This window comes from Engystomops pustulosus, chromosome 7, assembly GCF_040894005.1.
Source record: "Engystomops pustulosus chromosome 7, aEngPut4.maternal, whole genome shotgun sequence".
Classification (NCBI taxonomy): domain Eukaryota; kingdom Metazoa; phylum Chordata; class Amphibia; order Anura; family Leptodactylidae; genus Engystomops; species Engystomops pustulosus.
Window position 1 is genome coordinate 81,219,680 of NC_092417.1, and position 21,155 is coordinate 81,240,834.

Sequence of the window (21,155 nt, forward strand, 5' to 3'; positions counted from 1 at the left end):
TGTTCCGTCTTCTTACTTCTCCGCGGCTCCTCTTCTTTCTTTTGTCATGGACGCGGTCATGTTTTCTTCTAGCAGGCACATACTATGACACGGCCGCTGCTGATGGAAGAAAGAAGACGGAACATGCTGACATCGAGGAGCAGCGCTGACATCGGAGGGTGAGTATATTAATTTATTTTTTTTAAGTGGGTAATTTTTTTTTTTTTTTGTAATAGACTCGTATAAGCCGAGGGGACGTTTTTCAGCACATTTTTTGTGCTGAAAAAAAAAAAAAATTTAAAATATGGGTTATACATGAGTATATACGGTAATTGTTTTTGGTGTTCATCATATAGCCTAATAAACCTTTTATTTTTATTCTATGGGTCAGTACGAAGATGTGGATACTTAAATATTTCTTACGCTTTACCAACTCTCATAATAAAACCTTATGCGAGTAAAAATGTATTATTTTTGATCACTTAATTACATTTTTTTGGGATAAAATAGGAAAAAAAAAAAATCATACATTTTGGTGGGTTAACAGTTTTTTACAGCGTTCATCATTGGGGGGGGGGGGGTTCAATAATGTTTTATTTTTATTCTACGGTTAATTTTGGACGTGGTGATGTTATGATATATGTGTGGAGACTTATGAGATTAACCTATTTTACATTATATGTCATTTTATGTGTTAATGGGGAATTTGGGCATTTTTATTAATTTATTTTTGATTGAATAATATTTTTTCTTTGGTTGTTCATGTTCCATGGTGGAAGTAATAAAAAAGTAATCATCTTGTCCATGATAACTGATGTATTGCATGATATTCGATCAGTCAGCCTGCAATGGAGCCCCTAGCCATCCGGATATGCCTCAATGCCGTTTTTCAGAGGGTACGTGTGGGAGCCTGGGAAAATAAAATTAGCCTTTATGCCGATGACGTAGCGCTATGCATTGCCAACCCTGCTGCCACTCTTCCTAGGTCCATCTAAAATTAAAAATATGTTTGGAGGCTTCTCCGGCCTCTTCATTAATCTTATGCCACTACATAGAGAGGGCTATGGATGGCGCTCTGAGTTCTGCAGATTTCAAATAGTGGAAGGATTTCAATACCTGGGGGTACATATTGTATGGAACACCTCCCACTCCTTTTCCCTCAATATCGCCCCATTGGTGACTTATCTCAAAGATGAGGTAAATACCTGGAAGCTCCTGCCCGTCTGTAGCCAGGTGCATAAATTTACTTAAAATGATTGCGCTGCCTAAACTATTATACACTCTAGAGCATACAATCATCCCGGTGCCCAGACTGTTTTTCGCTCAGCTGGACTCTTTGTTCACCTCTTTTACTTGGGGAAATAGTCGTACAAAGCTCAGGTCTGTCCACTTTGAGACTACCAAAAGCACAGACAGGGGCAGCTCTGCCAGACTCCTTCCTGTATTACCTGGCGGGACAGCTTTGATAGCTCAGTAGTTGGGTGTCACCAGGAGAGACGCCGAATGCCACCTTGCCCGGTTCCCTTGCCTACCGTCCCTGTGGCCCGTATTGGAGCCTGTTGATTATAAGCCTAACCTTCTCCCTTTGCATAGGCTGGCCAGGCAGGTCTAGTCTCAAGCCAAGAAACTCTCAACTGCACTGGGAACTCTCGTCCAGGTCCCCCGCTGATTCCACCCAGAGTTGCTTCATTTTGCAGATCTGCAAAATGGCTCATACTGGACTGCCAAGGAAGAGAGTAGTGAATATTTCTCAACTACTTGGGAGGGATGGAGAGGTTCTCTCTGTGGAGGCAATTAGATCCTCTTTTGAAGTGCCTGATCGGAAGTCTATCATTGCCTGCAGCTACGGCGCTCTTTTCTCGCTCCGTTCCCTCCGATAGAGGCGGCTTTCTCTTTCCTACTTATTGGGGTTTGTCACTCTTAGGGTCCTAGGGGTCTGGTGTCCGTTATTTGAGCAGTTGGAGGGCCCCCTCTGCCAGTCAGAGCTTGATGGTAGGCTCTCATTCCCTCAATACATGATGAAGACTGGGGAGTGGCTCAGGAGTCACACCCCGGTAGCAACGGCAGCCAATAATAAGTTGATTCAGCGGTTACCATTCATCAATGCTATATAACTCCAGTCAGGTTGTATGCATAGATTGCCGAACTTTAGATGCCAAAGATTTCAGGCGGACCAGGCTAATTTCATCCCCCTAATCTGGGCTTGCGATTACATAGCCAGATTCTGGAGAAAAGCAATTTCTCTGCTGTCTAATATCCTGAATAAACCAGTCCCTACCTCCCGGCCCTTTGCCTATTGGGAATTATCCGGGAGGATGACTGGTCACTAGTGATGAGCGAGTATACTCGTCCGAGCTTGATGCTCGGTCGAGTATTAGCATACTCGGACCGGCTCGTTGCTCGGACGAGTATTTGCCCTGCTCGATAACGAGCATTTAATTTAAAAAAAAAAAGTGAAGAACAGTAAAAAGATGCAATTAAAACATTTAATTTAATTGTTTAATTGAAGAAAACAGTGAAAGAACACAGTGCAGAACAGATTGCAGATGTTCGGGAACATCTGCAATCTGTTCCGGAGACACGCGTGCAGAACGGTGTTCTCCGCAAGTTTATAATTTTACTGAAAAATGCTCGGGTCTCCCATTGATTTCAATGGGGCTTGTTACTCGAAACGAGCACTCGAGCATCTGGAAATGTTCGGCTCGAGTAACGAGCACCCGAGCATTTTAGTGCTCGCTCATCTCTACTGGTCACATTATGAAACTATTTTTCAGAAGGAAGCTCTGTTTCCTAATGTCTCTCAGTGGAAGAAATTGGTAAATTTCACTGTACAGGCAGTCCCCGGGTTACATACAAGATAGGGACTGTAGGTTTGTTCTTAAGTTGAATTTGTATGTAAGTCGGAACTGTATATTTTATCATTGTAATCCCAGCCAGAACTTTTTTGGTCTCTGTGACAATTGGATTTTAAAAATGTTGGGTTTTTAAAAGAATCAATATTAACAATAAAGCTTCATTACAGACACCTGTGATAACTGTTACAGCTGATCATTGTAGCCTAGGACTAAAGTAAAATAAATTACCAATATCCAGAGGTCCGTTTGTAACTAGGGGTCGTATGTAAGTCGAGTGTTCTTAAGTAGGGGACCGCCTGTACCTTACAAGAATATACTTTACAAACACCGCAGCTGCCCGGACAAGTTCCAGAGTGTGTGGGGCTCCTGGTGTTCTTCTCCAGATACCCCCTTTAATGTCCGTAGTCTCAGAGAGTCTCTCACCCCTTTTCAATGAGTGTACTATAATTCTTATAGCTGGATACAAAATAATGGTAGTGACTTACACCCTTCCTGTACCCCTCTGCACATTTCTGACAGAAGGGATTCCTCAATTTGCAGGGGAAAGATGGCTCAATATGCATTGCCTAACCATAGTTGCCACTCTTACTTTAACTGTATTGCTTGCCTGACAACACTTGACCAGAATGGTTATGGTTTTTTATGTACAAGTTGGGAAGGGGGTTTTATGGTTGTCGCTCCACAAATGGCGAATTACATTACGCTGTACTTTATTTCTGATGTAACTCAATTAACCCCTTAAGGATGCAGCCATTTTAAAGATTAAAGAGAACATGTCAGGCATGTCAACCCCTAAACCAGTGATGGCCAACCTTTTGAAGATAGAGTGCCCAAAGTACAACCAAAACCCATTTATATGTCGCAAAGTGCCAACATGGCAATTTAAGCAGTAACTTATTAATCCCTGCTGAATCACAGGTTTCAATCGTATTGGCGTCATGAGTTCACCAATACAATAGAAAGATGGTGGGGAAATTTGGATTTTAGCTTCCCTCCAGGGTTCCCTGAAGAGGAAGAATCAGGGTTACCAGAGCAGGAGATCCAACAATAATCTGTCTATATCCACACCTTCTTGTTCCTGTTGTAATCCTGGCAGCCAAGGATGTCGCTTTAAAATGGCAAGTCCTGGGCTGTATTGGACCACAAGAGGAAGCCTTGAGTCCTATATGGCAAACTCTGTGTTGGGGTGAAGACCTGGGTGCCCACAGAAAGGGCTCTGAGTGCCACCTCTGGCACCAGTGCCATAGGTTCGCCACCACTGCCCTAAACTATATATATTTTCATAAACTGCCATTAGAAACCATTGCCTCTATCCCTTCATTGTCCCTCTACATGCCTGTAAACCTAAGCAATGAGGTCCTAAAGTTGTATGCAAATGACCTGTGAGATGTCCAGTGAGTCATTATCATATTCAAGCTGTCCATCTTATATATGAGTGGGAGGCACAGCCCCCCCCCCCCAGTGCTTGACTGACAGCCTGTATAATGATGTGAGGTATAATGGTGTAATGGCTCCTCCATGTGCTTCCTGGTGCTGGCGGTCACGCCCTCTGCAGCCTGTGTGTGTATAGGAGAGATACAACAGCTTCAAGATGCAGCCATGTTATAGCAGAACATGTCAGGTACTTGTGTAGCTGATGTCTGTGTCTCACACATGTGTATAGGAGGGAGAGCACATCACCAGATAAAGCACAGACACTAGCAACACAGTCATGAGCAGGGTGAGGAGAGGGGAGGGGTAACAAGGGTGACATCACCGTCTCTGACCATATGACAAGCCTCATTTTCATCGCGTTTTTGAGCAGAAAAGACTTACCAACTAAATAAGTTGCTGAATAACATTTCCCATATGTCTCCTTTACATTTTCATAATTTTTGAAATACCTGGATAATTTATTTATTGATATATTGATGTCATGCGGCTTACAAATCAAATATTGCTTTTCTGTATTTTCAGAATTGACCATTTTGGGGATAGATACCGATTTGAATGAAATTCTAAAATAATTAGAATTAAAACCACTTCACATAATGCACCCCTCAAACTTTCAGAAATAGCTTTTAGGAAGATTGTTAACCCCTTGAGCTCTTCATAGTAATTAAATCAAAATGGAGGAGAAATTTAAAATGGTCGAATTTTGTCCGATTTTGTCCCCAAAATTTACACATTTCCAAAAGATAAAAAGAGAAAACCCACCTTACAATTTGCTATGCAATTTCTCCCAAGTACAGAGGCCCCCCCCCCCACATGTGGCCGTTACTAATAATCATGTCATCTTTATGGGTCGATACGATTATGAGGATACCAGGCTTGAATATTTTTTATTATGTTTTACTAAATTTGCCAAATAAAACCAAGTGGCATAACATTTTTACTTTTTTGGCTACAGAGCTGGTTGATTGCTTTTATTTTGCTGGACATCTACTTTGCAACAGTATCATTCTGGAGTACGTATGTTTTTTTTTATTGCATTTTTTATGGGATTAAATAGGTAAAAATCATTATATGCCTCTTTATGTGTTTTGGGGCTTATAGGCATTTTTATTAATTTATAAAATGTATTTTTCATTTAATAACTTTTTTTTTTCCTTTTTATTTCTTCCACCATGGGACATGAACAATAAATCATCTGATTGCTTGTTCATGATAATACTCTTCAATACTGATGTATTGCAGGGTATTAGCTGTGTCAGCTTATGCACATGCATGGGCTGACACTGTGCCTTTAAAATGACGTCATAGACACCATCTTACAGGCACTGCCTGCAAACAGTCTGCCATAGGAATGATCAGCGCACCCTGAAGACTGCGTGATACCCCCCTAGCAGTCAAGTTAAATGCAGTGGCCACACTGACTGTGGCATTTAACGGGTTAAACACCCGCGATCATAGCCCACTCCGACCACGGTTGTTATTTCGGGTTATCAGCGGTAGATTACTGCTGACACCCTGCGACTCCTGATGCTGGCTCGGCTCTGGTGCAGAGCCGAACCGGCATTGGCTCAGGCCGTACTAGTACAGCGCTGAGTGCTAATAGCGGGGACCCGCGCAGTACGGTGCTGAGAGCGAAGGGGTTAATGCTCCTTGTTTCATGATGCTGTACTGTATCATTTATGTGTCAATAAAGAGATTATAGAAAAAAAAAAAAAAAAAAAGTGATCAAAAAGGGATGTACAGTCCCCAAACTGCTAGAATAAAAAATGACAGCTTGTTCCGCATGAAAAAAATAAATCACAATGGCCAGTACAGTTTGAGAAAGCTATGGACCTTAGAATATATAAAAACAAATAACTTTTGTTTGTACATAATAAAAAAAAAAAAGTTTATAAAATTTGGTATACCTGTGATCATACTGACCAGAAAAATGTGTCATTTGGAGTGCACAGTGAAAGCTGCAAAAAATAGAGCCCACAACAACTTTTTTTTTTTCCCCACCACATATGTATTTTTTTCCAGCTTCCTAGTACACTTCATAGGATAAGGGATTCATTGTTTTCAGGCCTGGTTATTTAGGCACTAAAACAGGGAACCCCAAACTACGGCCGGTACGGCAGCGCTGGGCCAACGGGGCCTTTGACAGTCGGGTAGGAAGCTCCTGCCCGTCACTGTATAGTGCTCGATGCGGTCAGAAACGGCCGCTCGATCACTATTACACACCCCTTCCTGCCTGGCCACAGCAAGTAGATAGAAGACGAGCAGCGGGTGACTTAGGTGAGTACAGGGTTTTTATAAATTTTTTTAAACGGCAGTAAAAAGATTGTGGCGGCCAGGGGCCCAATATATGATATAATTAATGGTGGGGAGGGGCAGCATAGAAAATAATTAATGGTGGAAGGGCAGCATATGAAATAATGGTGGGGGCAGTTAATTGGGCCAATAAATAGTTCGCAAGGGGGTGCAGTATATTAAAGAATTGAGGGGAGGCCCAGTGTATTATGGATGCGGTCACATGTACCGCTATTTATTTTTAAACTTTAGCCCTGCCCTCAAACTGTCTGAGAGGGACAGTGAACGGCCCCCTATGTAAAAAATTTGGGGACCCCTGCGTTAAAACATTTGCTTTGTGACCATCAAAATCCCCGAAAACAGCTGCCTGGCTTGTTTACACTGTACAGTTCTTATTCTACAGCCTGGATGGAATCCCCTTCAACACAGCTGTAGTTTTTACTAATGCATACTCATCTTAAGGCTGTACAAATAACCAAGATGTGGTGAGAAGAAGCCACAGGAACGTAGAAAAATAAGCATTTCCAGCAGAAACCGGATGGAAACACATTTGTCTAATTGGACAGCTTCACAATGCTTATGGGGGAAGGGGGTCCACTCTGCAAAGACCATGATTCAAGTGGTTGTCACAAAATGCTTATATCCAAATCAGTAGGATAGGATACAATTGTATAATTATTGGAATCTCGCAATGGGTGCACATGTCTGATGCCATTCTATTCAACTCTGCCAACATATACTGTACTGTCCTTGTCTCACCAAGTTAAACAGAAGAGAGTAGACATGGAACTTTGCTGATCTTTTGTAAGTGAATTGATTATAGCCATCAAGGCCTCACATCTATACCTATCATAAATGCTGCCATGTTTTCTGCCTTTACCATCTGCCATTGGCAGTGCATTCAAGGCATCCAGTTTCTGGTGGAACATGTACAATGTATCAGCCATCATTTGTGGTAGATAGATTCCTAGTCTCACTGCTTTTACAGTAAAGAATCCCCGTCTATGGTGAAAAAATGATCTGTCCTCTAGGCTTAGAGGATGCCCCCTTGTTTTGTTAACAAATCTAGCTGCAAAAAGATTAGATATATATCCATACTTTTAATTCAAGCATTTGTACATTGAAAACCTATCCATGTAGTCTATTCCACACAAACTTTTTTTATACACCCATTTCATGTCCTTATTCACTGGTACCCAAAACGGAACACAATGGGGGTATTTATCATGCCTTGTATGAAAGTTTTCAAGTATACAAGGTATACAAATAAAAAAAATGTAAAATATCACCAAAAGTCCCCACCAACCTCTTGAAGCATGCTAATGTTCTACCATTGCAGCAGCTGCCTGGCACTAGTCATTAACCCCTTAACGCTGAAGCCACTTTTCACCTTCCTGACACGGCCCATTTTTTAAAATCTGACATGTGTCTTTTTAAGTGGTTATAACTTTGGAACGCTTTAACATATCCAGTTGATTTTGAGATTGTTTTTTCGTGACACATTGTACTTCATGCTGGTTGAGAAATTTAATCAATATATTTAGTATTTATTTATGAAATAAATGGAAATTTGGCAAAAATTTTGAAAAAAACAATGTTTTCCAAATTCAAAATTTTCTACTTTTTGGAAAGTTGGTCATATCACTAAAATAACTTTATAACTAATATTTTCCACATGTCTGCTTTAACTTGGCATCATTTTTCAAACCTCTTTTCCTTTATTTAGGATGTTAGGAGGCTTATAACTTTAGGTGCAATTTTTCAGATTTTCACGAAAATCATCAAAACCTACTTTTGGAGGGTCAATTTAGTTAGAAGTGACTTTATAAGGCCCACATGACAGAAAACCCCCACAAATGACACCATTTTAGAAACTACACCCCTCAAAATATTCAAAACAACCTTTGGGAATTTTGTTAACCCTATGAGCGTTTCATGAGGGTGAAAGATAAATGAAAGTGAAATTAGAGAAATGTAATTTTATCTTACTATAGATTCATTGAACACTAAAATTTGCACCTTCACAATGGGTTAAAAAGGAAAATGCATTTTACAATGTAGAGGGCAATTCCTCCTGAGTATGCCAATACCCATTTTGTCACTGTACCATGCTGTACGGGCACAGGGGGGCACCTGGAAGGGAAAGAGCGTTGTTTCGTTTTTGCAGGGCAAATATGGCTGAAAAAGTTTTCATGTGTCAGGATGCATTTGGAGAGCCGTAATGGTACCAAAACAGAGGAAAGCCCCAACATGAGACACCATTTTGGAAAGTACACCCCTTGGAGAGTTTAGCAACGTGTAATTTGTGTATTTTCCCCAACAGGTGTTTGATTCAATTAGGCCCCAAAAGGGAAAAAAGGTGAAAATTTTCTAACAAAAGTCACTTTTACCCCAAATTTTTGTTAGCCACAAGGGATAAAAGATTAAACAACCCCCATAAATGTGTAAAACTATTTCTCCTAAGCACAGAACTGCACCACTTTTGCATATAAAGTGTTGTATGGGTGCACAGTAGGGCTCAGAAGGGAAAGAGGGGCTTTGGCCTTTTAGAAGCCAGATTTGACAATCATCCTTTACATGTGTCAGGATGCATTTGGAGAGCCCTAGTGGTACCAAAACAGAGGGGAACCCCAACAAGTGTCACCATTTTGGAAAGTGCACCCTTTGGAGAATTCAGCAAGGTGTAATATGTGTATTTTCCCCTACAGGTGTTTGCTTCAATTAGGTCCCTAAAAGGAAAAAGGTGAACATTTTCCCAAAAAAGTCACTTTTACGGCTAATTTTTGTAACCCATAAGGCATTAAAGATGAAACAACCCCAAAAAATGTGTACTAGCATTTCTCCCGAGTATAAAATTGCCCCACACATGCAAATAAAATGTTGTATGGGTACGCAGTGAAGCTCAGAAGGGAAAGAGGGGCGTTGGCCTTTTAGAAGCCAAATTTGACAGACATCCTTTACATGTGTCAGGATGCATTTAGAGAGCCGTAGTGGTACCAAAACAGAGCGGAACCCCAACAAGTATCACCATTTTGGAAAGTACACCCCTTAGAGAATTTAGCAAGGTGTAATATGTGTATTTGTCCGTAAAGGTGTTTGATTTAATTAGGACTTAAATAGATAAAAGGTGAACATTTTCTTATAAAGGTCATTTTACTCCTAATTTTATATAGCCACAAGGGATAAAAAAATGTAATAACCCCCCAAAATGTGTAAACCTATTTCTCTCAAGTGTAGAAGTACCCCACATGTGTATATAAAATGTTGTATGGGCGCACAGTAAAAGGAAAGGGGAATGTTTGCCTTTTAGAAGCCAAATTTGACAGAAATGTTTGACATGCATTTGGAGAACCCTAGTGGTATAAAACAGAGAAGAATCCAAAAAGTGACCCTAATTTTTGAACGCACACCCCTTAGAGAATTTTGCAATGTGTAATATATGCATTTGCCCCTACAGGTGAATGATCCAATTAGGCCCTAATCATTAAAAAGGTGAAAATTTTCCTATAAATGTCACTTTACCCCTAATTTATGTAAGCCACAAGGGATAATATATTAAATAACCCCAAAAAAGGTGTAAAACTATTTCTCCCGAGTGTAGAAGTACCCCACATGTGCATATAAAATGCTTTATGGGCGCACAGTAGAGGAAAAGAGGGATGTTTGTCTTTTAGAGGCCAAATTTGCAAGAAATCCATCACATGTGTCAGGATGCATTTGGAGAGACGTAGTGGTACCAAAACAGAGGAAAACCCGAAAAGTGACCCTAATTGTTGAATGTACACCCCTTGGGGAATATAGCAAGGTGTAATATGTGGTGTAGTGTAATACACGTGGTGAAATGAGCATTTTGAACATACAGGTGGTTTCCAAATATGATGTGCAATGGAGTCCAAGATGGAAATTTCAATTATTTCTGGAAAGTTCAGTGCCCGTTATGTGGCGCCCCTTATGAAATAATGGAGGGGTATAGGGAGCAACGGGACATAACAGTTGTTACAATTATTCATTTTACCAAAATTAATTCACAATAGGTTGGGCGTGAATTGTGAATGTCTAGTGTATAAGGAGGTAGTATATATCAAGGGACCAACTAAACTTTTGTCACTCTGGAGTTGTCGCAGGTCTCTTAGTAGTATGTAGTGTCCATCCTTACTCCTCTTTTGGAACAGACTCTTTATTGAGTCTTATCTTTAGAAGCAGCAGAATTCACCGGGAAAATGCTGTCCTGGCAAAACACAGGAACATCTAAACCAGAGGTACTGGGGCCCCGTCCTTCTTGTCCCAATATTAGTTTCCTAATATCTTCCTCTTGAAAACGGAGAAATGATACGGCAGGACCTGCACATTGGAACAGCTCGTAAGAGTTGTACAGCATCATCTGTACAATGTGCACAGCCAGCACTTTTGTACCATATCTTCGTTTTTCGTAGGGAAATTATCGCCAAGTGTTGCTCTTATTCACCCTAGCGATGCCCATTGTGACGAATATTGCTGCTTTTGGCTGGACCAAATCGACCGGCCAATAGCGGCAAACATGGACAGAGGGGGGCAATAAAACCCCTCTGGACCGCAAGGCAAAATTGGTGGCTGTCAGGAACAGCCGCCACCCTACCCCGATCACCGTGTCTACAGACATGGTGACCGGTATTACTGACGTCATAAGTAAATTCGCTGCTATTGGCTCATCTGAATTGATGAGCCAATAGCAGCAATAATAAACTGGGGGTGTGTGGGGGGGACGTAACCCTTCTGGTCCATGGGGCAGGATGGATGGCTGTCAGGAACAGCCGCCGTCTTACCCCGATCAGTGAACAGCTGCCGTCTTACCCTGACCGGTGTTGGAAAGTCACTACCCGCCGCACCGTTCTATAACAACGCTCGTTGGCTATAGGCTATACAATCTTTATTTATTTTTTAAGCAATTTAGACAAATAAGGGCTTATTTTTTGCGAGACGAGATGCACTGTAAAAAAAACTTTATTTTAGTGGGTTTTTAGCATATTGAAGCAATTTTATTAACTTTTTACGTGTGGAGGAAAATAAAATCATCAATTCTTCTTTTGGATTTTTAGCATTTTTTGGGGGGGGTGTTCACTGTAGCATAACAATAATATATTATCTTTATTCTACGGATCACTACGATTACGGTGATACCTCATTTATATAGTTTTATTTTTATTTGTCCAATTTTATTGAAGGAAAACTAGAATAGAAAAAATTGCATTTGTTTTAGTATTGCCATTTTTATAGCAGCATAATTATAGTATTTTTTGGTTTACGGAGCTGGTTGTAAGCTTATTTTTTGCGTGACAAGTTGCTCTTTTTATTGGTATCATTTTGGTGCTTGTAACTTTTTCGGATCACTTTTTAGAACATTTTTTGTAAAGCAATTTGATAAAAAGTTTAAATTTTTGGCAAGTTTTTGGTTTTTTTTTTTTACCACGTTCACCGAGCGGGTCCAATTATGATTAGGATTTATTGTACAGATTGTTACGGACGCATCGATACCAAATAAGTGGTTTTTTTTTGTGATTTAGTGTTTTTTATACTTTATTACTTGTGTAAAGGGAAATGTGGTGTTTGGGGGGACTTTCACTTTCTTTTATTATTTATTTTTATTGTAAAAAACGTTTATTTATTTATTTTTACTTTTTTTACTGTTACTGACATCTAAGCTTGAACAAGTGATCTTCTGATCACTTGTTCAAGCTTTTTTACAGGTTACACAGTGCAATACAGATGTATTGCACTGTGTAATGTAAGACACTGAGCATGCTGCGCATGCCCAGTGTCTTACAGCCGGGTCCTGCCAGGAGGCACGGACCCGGCTTCCGGAGGGAGATCTCGCAGCCCCGGGCACCGGCAGTCCCGGGGCTGCGATCGGAGCAGCGGACCCCCCCGGTAAGCGCCGCGGGGGGGTCCGATTCAACTTCAGGTATCTTTAAATGCCTCTAACACGCCGCGGTCAGCGCGACCGCGGCGTGTTAGGGGTTAACACCCGCGATCGGAGAAATCTCCGATCGCGGGTGTTAGAGGCGGGTGTCGGCTATAATATATAGCCGACACCCGCAGCTTCTGGCGCCGGCTCCGTTCAGGAGCCGGCGCCAGAAGCTTGACGTAATAGTACTGCATTTTGCGGGAACGCACCTCCCGCGATGCAGTACTATTACGTCAAATGTCGGGAAGGGGTTAAAGCTATGCGTACTGTCCATCTATAAAGCCCATCACTCCAAGTCTATTTAGCTTTAGTTTTACCCTGTGTTTTACACAAGAGCAATGCCTTAGATTTTTCTAAAAAAAATCCCTTAAGAATCCACAAACCCCTTGATGCAATATCTACCTCTGTATCAATTATTTAACATTTATTTATGGAAAGATCTAGAAGAGGGGGAGAACAGAGTCACGAGGTACGGTGCCCATCGTCTCTCATCACCCATTATTAACAGCAAACTGCTCTGCTTTTAAACAAGATAATAGAGGGTGTCAAGACTGAAATGAATCAAGAGGTGCTCATAGCATTGACGTATCATCCAAGTAGAGGACACCCCCCTCTCGCTCTGCCATTAGCCACAACAGCTAAAGCTGCAGAGATCCCTTGTCAAACTGGAGGGCCTAACATGCCCCAACATTACTTTCAAATCCAGCTGATGTACCAAAGAGTAGAAACTGCTTCTCCCACCACTCCGGATACTCCTGCCAGAATAGAACTCAAATGGGAATGACATGCTCAGGAAAAATACTATAATGTAGCAGTCAATATTGTAACACATTGGGCAATGGTGAATGTGCCCACACACAATCTATTTAGGCATAAAATGTATAAACAGGGAAGAAACTGATGCAAAAAAATAGAAAATGACCCATACAATCCTATGTAAAATGCAGTTTCCAGGAGTGAGATAGTTAACATATCCACATAGCAGATTAAGGGTATACACTGCAGCTGTTGGGGCAGCATGCCTCGGCTTGAATAGGCAATCTACAATAACACACTACACAGCAGAGATCACATAACTACAGAACAGTAACGGAGCACATAAGAATAAAGGGAGAGATTTATCATTTATTTCTGCAGATTTTTGTTGTTGCAACAAATTTACAATTCTGTCAGCTAGTGAAAGGTCATATTTATAAATTAAAATTACAAAAAAAAAAACAAAAAAAACCAATACAATAATAAATGTGACTACAGCAGAGCTCCAAAGACAACATAATAACCGTCCCAGAAAAATGCCCAATAATAAACTAAACTATTCCCAAAGGAAAATAAGACACAAGCTTGTTCATTGAGGTGTTCTCTGTTGCAGCAGATTTAACCCCTTAAGGACGCAGCCTGTTTGCAGGTTAAGGCTCGCAACTTTTTTTAAAAATTTGACCAGTGTCTCTTCCTGTGGTAATAACTTTTGAACACTGTTACTTATCAAAGCGATTCTGAGATTGTTTTTTCCCCACATGTTGTACTTCATTTTAGTGGTAAATTTTGGCTGATAAGTTTTGCGTTTATTTACAAAAAAAAGAGAAAAAAATGATGAATTTTTAGAAAAATTTGCCATTTTCGAAATTCAAAATCACCGCGTTTTCAGGCAGATAGATTTACCACCTAAATAACTTGCAGAATAACATTTCCCATTTGTCTACTTTACATTTTCATAATTTTTGAAATGTTTGGATAATTTATTTTGACGTCGAATAGCGATTTTCCGTATTTTCGGAATTGACTATTTTGGGGATAAATACTGTTTGAAATCAAATTTTACATATTTAGCAACAAACCCCCCCTATATAACCAACCCATTTTCAAATCTGCACCCCTCAAACTATCAGAAACAGCATTTACAAAGATTGTTAACCCCTTGAGATCTTCATAGTAATTGAATCAAAATGGCGGTGAAATTTAGAATGGTCAAATTTTGTCGGTTATACGTTCATTTATCCCTAAAATGTACACATTTCCAAAAGATAAAAAGAAAACTCACCATAAAATTTGTTCTACAATTTCTCCTGAGTGCAGCGACCCCCCACACGTGGCCGTTACTTGTGTTATGGGGGCACAGCGAGGCGCAGAAGGGAAGGAGCACCCTGCAGCTGCCAGGATTTTAGTTTTCTGGTTGCCCCCTTTTGAAGGCTATAAAATTTTTGCTTTTCCGTTATTTGGGCCATGTGACGGCATTTTTTTTGCGGGACGAGATGCTTTTTCCAGTGTTACCATTTTGGGGTTGGTATCACCTATTGTTGAAAATTTTCGAACTTTTTTTGAGGTCATGAGTAGAAAAGCATCAATTCTGTACTGGATTTTTTACTTTTTTTTTTTCGTGTTCACCGTATAGCCTAATAATCCTGTTCTCTTTATTCTATGGGTCGATACGATTACGTGGATACCAGACATGAATATTTTTTCTTATGTTTTACTAAATTTGCCAAATAAAACCCAAATGTGGGGAAAAAATCTATCATTTTTGCATCGCTGTCTTCCAAGTGGCATAACATTGTTACGTTTTTGGCTACAGAGCTGGTTGACGGCTTGTTTTTTGCGGGACATGTTGTTCTTTGCAACAATATCACTCTGCAGTACATATGTTTTGTTGATCACTTTTTATTGCATTTTTAGTGGGATATAATAGGTAAAAATCATAATTTTTGGCAGGTTTTTGACGTTTTTTTTTTACGGCGTTCATCATATGGGTTCAATAGTTATTTAGTTTTATTCTATGGATTGTTACGGACGCGGTGATACTATATATGTGGGGTTTGTGTTATGATTTAGACTTTTTTGAGCGTTATATGTCTCTTTATATGTTTTGGGGCTTATGGACATTTTTAGTGATTTATAAAGTAATTTTTTATTGAAAAACATTATTTTGTACATTTTTTTTACATGATCCACCATGGGATATGAACAAGCAATCATCTGATTGCTTGTTCTTGATAATACTCTGCAATACTAATGTATTCCAGGGTATTATCAGTGCCAGCCTATGCAGATGCATAGGCTGACACTTTGCCTTTAAGATGACGATCGGACCCCAGAGGAGCCAAAACAGCGATTGTCCCCCCCGAAAACGGTGCAGGGGGGCCGATCGTGGGGTAAAGACCCCCAGAAGGCATGTTAAATACCGCGGTCACGTTGACCGAGGCATTTAACGGGTTAAACACCCGCGATCGGAGCCCACTCCGACCGCGGGTGTTAGCCGGGGATGTCAGCGGTAGATTACCGCTGAAATCCCGCGGCTAACGATGCCGGTTCGGCTGCTAATCGCGGGACTCAGTGCAGTACAGCTACGGCGCAGAGCGCTAAGGGGTTACATCACAAATTTACAGGCGAAACACAAGCCCAATGGCACAACAGCAGAATTGTAGAGTATAACAAAGGGCTTGCTCCACTCCCCATCCAACTGACCTGCCTCCCTGGCTTTCATCCCAGTACTAGACACCACATGTCTCTTCTACAATTGGGTATTGTATGAGCAGGTTGAGGGTTTACCAGGTTTTACTCCACACTTTATTGTTTTGCACAGAGCACTTTACTGTATTGCCGCCATCTAGAGGTTTTTCTAGGACAGACTATGGTAATTTACCTATAAATAATTGTCTATCTGTGCGAATTATTGATTGTGGATAAGGGGTGTAAGGGACTACTACCCTTGGAAGCTTTATACACCTACTGGGTGTATGTTTTAAGTGTTTTTATATTTGTTGTCTTGCTATCATTATTGTTTGTATCAATAAATGGATTTTTTGGTTATGTGATTCCCTGTACGCATCCAACTTTTTCCTTGTTCTGATTGTTGCATCAATTATTGGGATGCGTGGATACATTATTTGCTTACATTGTGGCGGTGCCTGCTCTCCTTTTGTGTAGAGTATAACAAAGAAATGGCAACTAAAGAGGATTGGTTAACATGGCTGTGTTTTACTTTTATAAGGGGCACAACATGTTTTCATTTCCCAAGTTTCAAAGAATTTACAGAAAAAACCAGAAAAGAAGGAATAGACTAAATATCACTCTCCCTGAAGCTGCATAGGACCACAACACTGCAGGGCTGTGGAGTTGGTAAGCCAAACTTCTGACTCCAATATTTTCTGTAGGCCTGCGGCAAACGTGGCGTTTTGAACCCGTTTTTTGGGCCGTTTTTAAGCAGCTCGTTATTTTAACGAGCTGTGCCACGGCCTCTCTCTGAGTCAAATGATCGCGTTTATAACGGATGAAAGCCAACACTGGTGTTGTTGGCTATACTGTACTGCTGCTCCTGAATCCAGCGACACAGAGGAGACAAAATGGTGCAAAATGATGTACTGAGCAGCAGTGTAGTCAGGCAAGGAGAGGATTTATTTATTTTTGGCTCTTCTGGGGATCGACAGTATTAGAAGTTGTCTACTTTGATAAAGAAGCAGCCCCTTAAAGCTGAGCAGAATGACAATGTGGCCCTTGGGCCAATAAATGCTATTCACCCTGGCATAAAACCTTACATCAGGAATAGAAGAGAGATTTTAAGGAAATTTCCTAAATATTACAATTTACCATATATTTGTGGAGTCAGTCCATTTTATCACAACTCCATCAAAATGGTCATAGACTCCACAGCCCTGTAAAACAGATCCCGCAACCAGAAGAGATGTCAAGGATATGCCAAAATATTTTTCTTGTAACGTTTGATCTTTAAGGAAGAGCCACCAAACTCATGATCGCTTCTGACACTGCTCATATTATATGCTACCCAAATATACCAAAAGAAGCATGTGCCAAGTCTCACAGATGTGTGAAAAAACTGTGTTCTGCTGGTAGTTTTATTCCTGTGATGCAGGATTATACAGTAAAACTACACATTCAAGGAAAGCTTACAATAAGGAGCGCAAAAATAATGAAAGAAGAGTAGTCAAAACCTCCCAAGGCAAATTATCAAAGCAAGCCTGAACATAATAAATAGCTAAATTGTTACAGTGGGTGTGAGCCATGTTATCACTGACAAAACCAAAGATAGGAAGGGGATGCACCTGAAGCCGGAACAATTCCAGCACGATTATCTTGTGTGTATGTAAGCCCCTTGACTTCCTACGTCAGGAGAAAAAAAAAAAATTATAAACTACCCAATCCTTGAGATAAGCTACCACAAGAGGAAAATAGAGTGAATAAAGAATGCATAGATACTGGGCTGAGCCGAGAATGCATGAATAAAGGAGGATTGGAAGACTAGGCTCTCTGCAGCCTGCTATGCTTATGGTAAGTTTCAGATATATTGCAGCCCCAGGGATCGGTATGTAAAACAAGATGTCTCCTCTCTTAAAAAACTATCACCTGACAAGCTTTCTATTTTTAGGCCTACCATGAATGCTGATGATGGGCCCACCTTGCCATTGCAGTGACATTACACTGCTGTCACCAAAACCTCCATGGTAAAAACTGTTCCGTGTAGAACCAAACGCCCTTTCCGTATTATCGAAAGTTTAAACACAAACCATGTTTTAAGGCATTATAGCAACTTTGTTTAGTGGGAGAAGAGTAGAGTAGAAAATGTTGTAGGAACTGATCAAGGCCTCATTCACACTGCCGTATGGGGAACGTATATAACGCCCCCCACAGATGGCAGGGGGAGCACGACGCCCTACGGTGCAGCACACGTGTGGCACCGTACCACATGAAAAGAGAGGACATGTCCTCCCTTTTCACAGCATACAGCGCCGTGCGCCATATATCCCTATGGAGAGGGGCTGGGGTGAACAGCGCTCACCACCTCCTCTCCCGTGCGCCCGCTGTGCTACGGTACGGCGAGCAACGGCAGTGTGAATATAGCCTAGGAGTGACACTCCTAGGATGACAGAAAAACATTAGATTCATTTACCCTACCTTTGTTGAGAAATCTAGAAGTTATATAGGGTTGTCTGGTCCCTTAATTTTTTACATTAAACCCTTAAGGACCAAGCCTTTCTCTATTTTTTTGCCTTTCCATTTTGCACTCCCCGTCAAATTTCTGTATGAGGGCTTGTTTTCTGTGTAACAATTTGTACTTCTCAGTGACAGCATTTCATATTCCATGGCGGTTGCTGAACGATGCAACTCAAGATAGCAGTGCCCACACGCCACCAGCATTTACCTGGCCCTGGGTGTTAGTGATGGGTGTTGGCTGCAAAATGCAGCCAGCACCCACCATGTAAGAAAAAGGCTCAACTGCTCTCTTCATACATCCTTAATGCATTATGACGTACATTGCCTGTATAAGTCAACATTATCAGGATTGGTTCATTCTGCTTTACAGCACGCTTTTAGCATCTGAACCTATACAGGGGATCGAATCCATTATATAGAGTGGTGACGGATTACTGCAGGGTCCAAATTAGCATTATCAAAAATGGATAATGGACAAACAACCCCTTTAAAACTGCAAACCAGGTATATAATATATAAAGGTGTGTGTGCTAAAGGAATCTGTACCATCGCGTTTACAATCACCAAATTTTGCACGGTTGTTGCCTGTGACTCAGGGAACGTCTTACTACATGTTTTGAGCCGAAATTTTCACCTCACATTTTCCAACATCCAATCACCCACCATATACAGGAGCTATTGTCTGCCTCTGTGGCATTTGGAAGCTGAGCTGTGATTGGTTGCCGTTCTGCCACAGGTCATTAATATGAGCTCTCAACTATGATCTCATACTATAGGCAATGGGTATAAGACGCTTATGTGTGAGGTGACATGGATAGAGATACAGAGATTGGGGGAAATTTATCAGAAACGGTAAAGGTAAAACTGCTCGAGTTGCCCATGGAGACCAAACAGAGATCAGCTGTAATTTTATAAACAGCTGTGTAAAAAGGAAACTTGAGATCTCAGTCGACTGAAAGAGACTGCCGCCGAGACAGTCTATAGATACATATAAAGTATTTTTTGTTAACCCATTCTATTTTGTTGTAACTAAGAGCAGTTATTTACTATCCCGGGCAACACTGGGAGCTACAGCTAGTCAATCATAAAATATTTGAGTGTGTACAAGGAAGGCCACCAGCTCTTACCTTTGGAGTGCTTTCCAGAAGGCCTCTTGGGTGTTGGATCTTCTATGGAATGTGCTGATGTGTGTAGTGCATTTGCTAAGCTGTTACTGATTGGTGCCTCTGTTCTTAAACTCATCTGCGAGACAAAGCAAACAAAAATATTATCTATGGTGTTTGAAAGGAAAATCCTATGTAAACACAATTTAGGTTTATCTTTTGGGCACATTAACTGCTTCCATCCTCCAATCTGCAGATCTATGTACACTATGCACCACGTAGCCACCGTAGCTTTCTGATCAATGGGGTCCGTCCACTACGAATAGGGCAGTATCATACATGGATCTTGCTCTTTCATTCTTTCTCGATGGGCAAAGTCCCACAGAAAAACATTGCAATGTCAATGCCAGCACTCAGTAGTCAGGAGTAAGGAGCTTACAGCCAGACCTGTTTTAAAGAATTTTTCGCCTGAAGACAACACCGGTCCGAGGTCAAACATTTCCTAAATAAAACAGTTCTTCGACCTGGAAGTTCACCTCCTTGTCTTTTTCTTATCTGAGTGCCGGAGAACCCTGTCATTGTCATTTGGAACCTTCATTTCTGCAAATCATCGGCTGCAGCTACTTGAGCGTGGAGTAGCTGCGCTGTAGAGCAGGAGCAATGGCTATTCCACACCCCTAAAGCCACAGCTGATCCCACCCATCAACGCATGCTCGGAGAACACATGTGCCAAACTCCGGTTTCACGATGAGAATGGTGAAATGAAGATAGGAGCCCGGCAGGGGCACGCTGATGGGCGGATTAGCAGCGGCAACAGCGGTGTGGAGTCGCCATTACCCCCGCTCCACAGCATGGCTACTGCAAGCCCAATTGGTTGCGGCCGATGAATTGCATGAATGAAAAATAGGTTTTGCTTAGATTCTGCTAAACTCTTAGAAGAGTCGGGTGCAGTATAGGGATGAAGCTGATAGTAGGTTTAAGGTAGGTTAAATTGTAGGTTTCCTTTAAGGTTAGTGATGAAGGCACAACTAAATCAATGTAATTGGTCACATTCAATATTGAAAAGAAAGTAAGGCCAAAAGAACTGGATAAAGCAAGAGGCAATATGTGCAGGAACACAGTCTTGGCACTAATATATTCTCAATCTTTCCACTGACATGAGTAAGAAAGAGGTTTAAAGGGGAATTCCCTTTCATTTCTGCCAGTTCTTCTCCTCACACAGTAGGACGGAGGCAGAAGAAAGAGGAGAGTTCCCATTACTCCTCCATACCTGTGGGCACATTCCTTCATTGCTATGTATAGAAAGCTGTATCTGACTGCCAAGTGAGTGACATTTCACTGAGGAGTATCCAGCAGGGCATACATACACAGGTCAGCAGGTGGCACATAAGTGACCACAGCTTTTGGCAATCACATTGGAATTCTCTGTGGGTAAAGGAACTTACAGGCTGAATTTGCTGTGCCCTTACTTGACATATAGCTTTAAGCTGACCCCTGCAGAGAAACCCACTGACTGCATGAAATGACCACAAAAAGCCAAGCAACAGCTTAATGCAAAGTTATCCTACACTGTTACTTGTGCACATGCTAGGAGAAGAAGAACATGCT

General features: G+C 41.1%; 1 protein-coding gene across 5 annotated transcripts in view; it reads right to left on the reverse strand.

Annotated features, from left to right (window-relative positions):
* The window catches only part of ZCCHC14 (zinc finger CCHC-type containing 14), a 51,072-nt gene that overhangs the window by 21,290 nt on the left and 8,627 nt on the right, over nucleotides 1-21,155 (reverse strand). For all 5 annotated transcript variants that reach the window (XM_072117087.1, XM_072117086.1, XM_072117088.1 and 2 more), the window contains one exon: nucleotides 19,572-19,686. In XM_072117087.1, coding sequence (XP_071973188.1) covers nucleotides 19,572-19,686 — 115 coding nt within the window. The remainder of the gene's footprint in view (nucleotides 1-19,571; nucleotides 19,687-21,155) is intronic.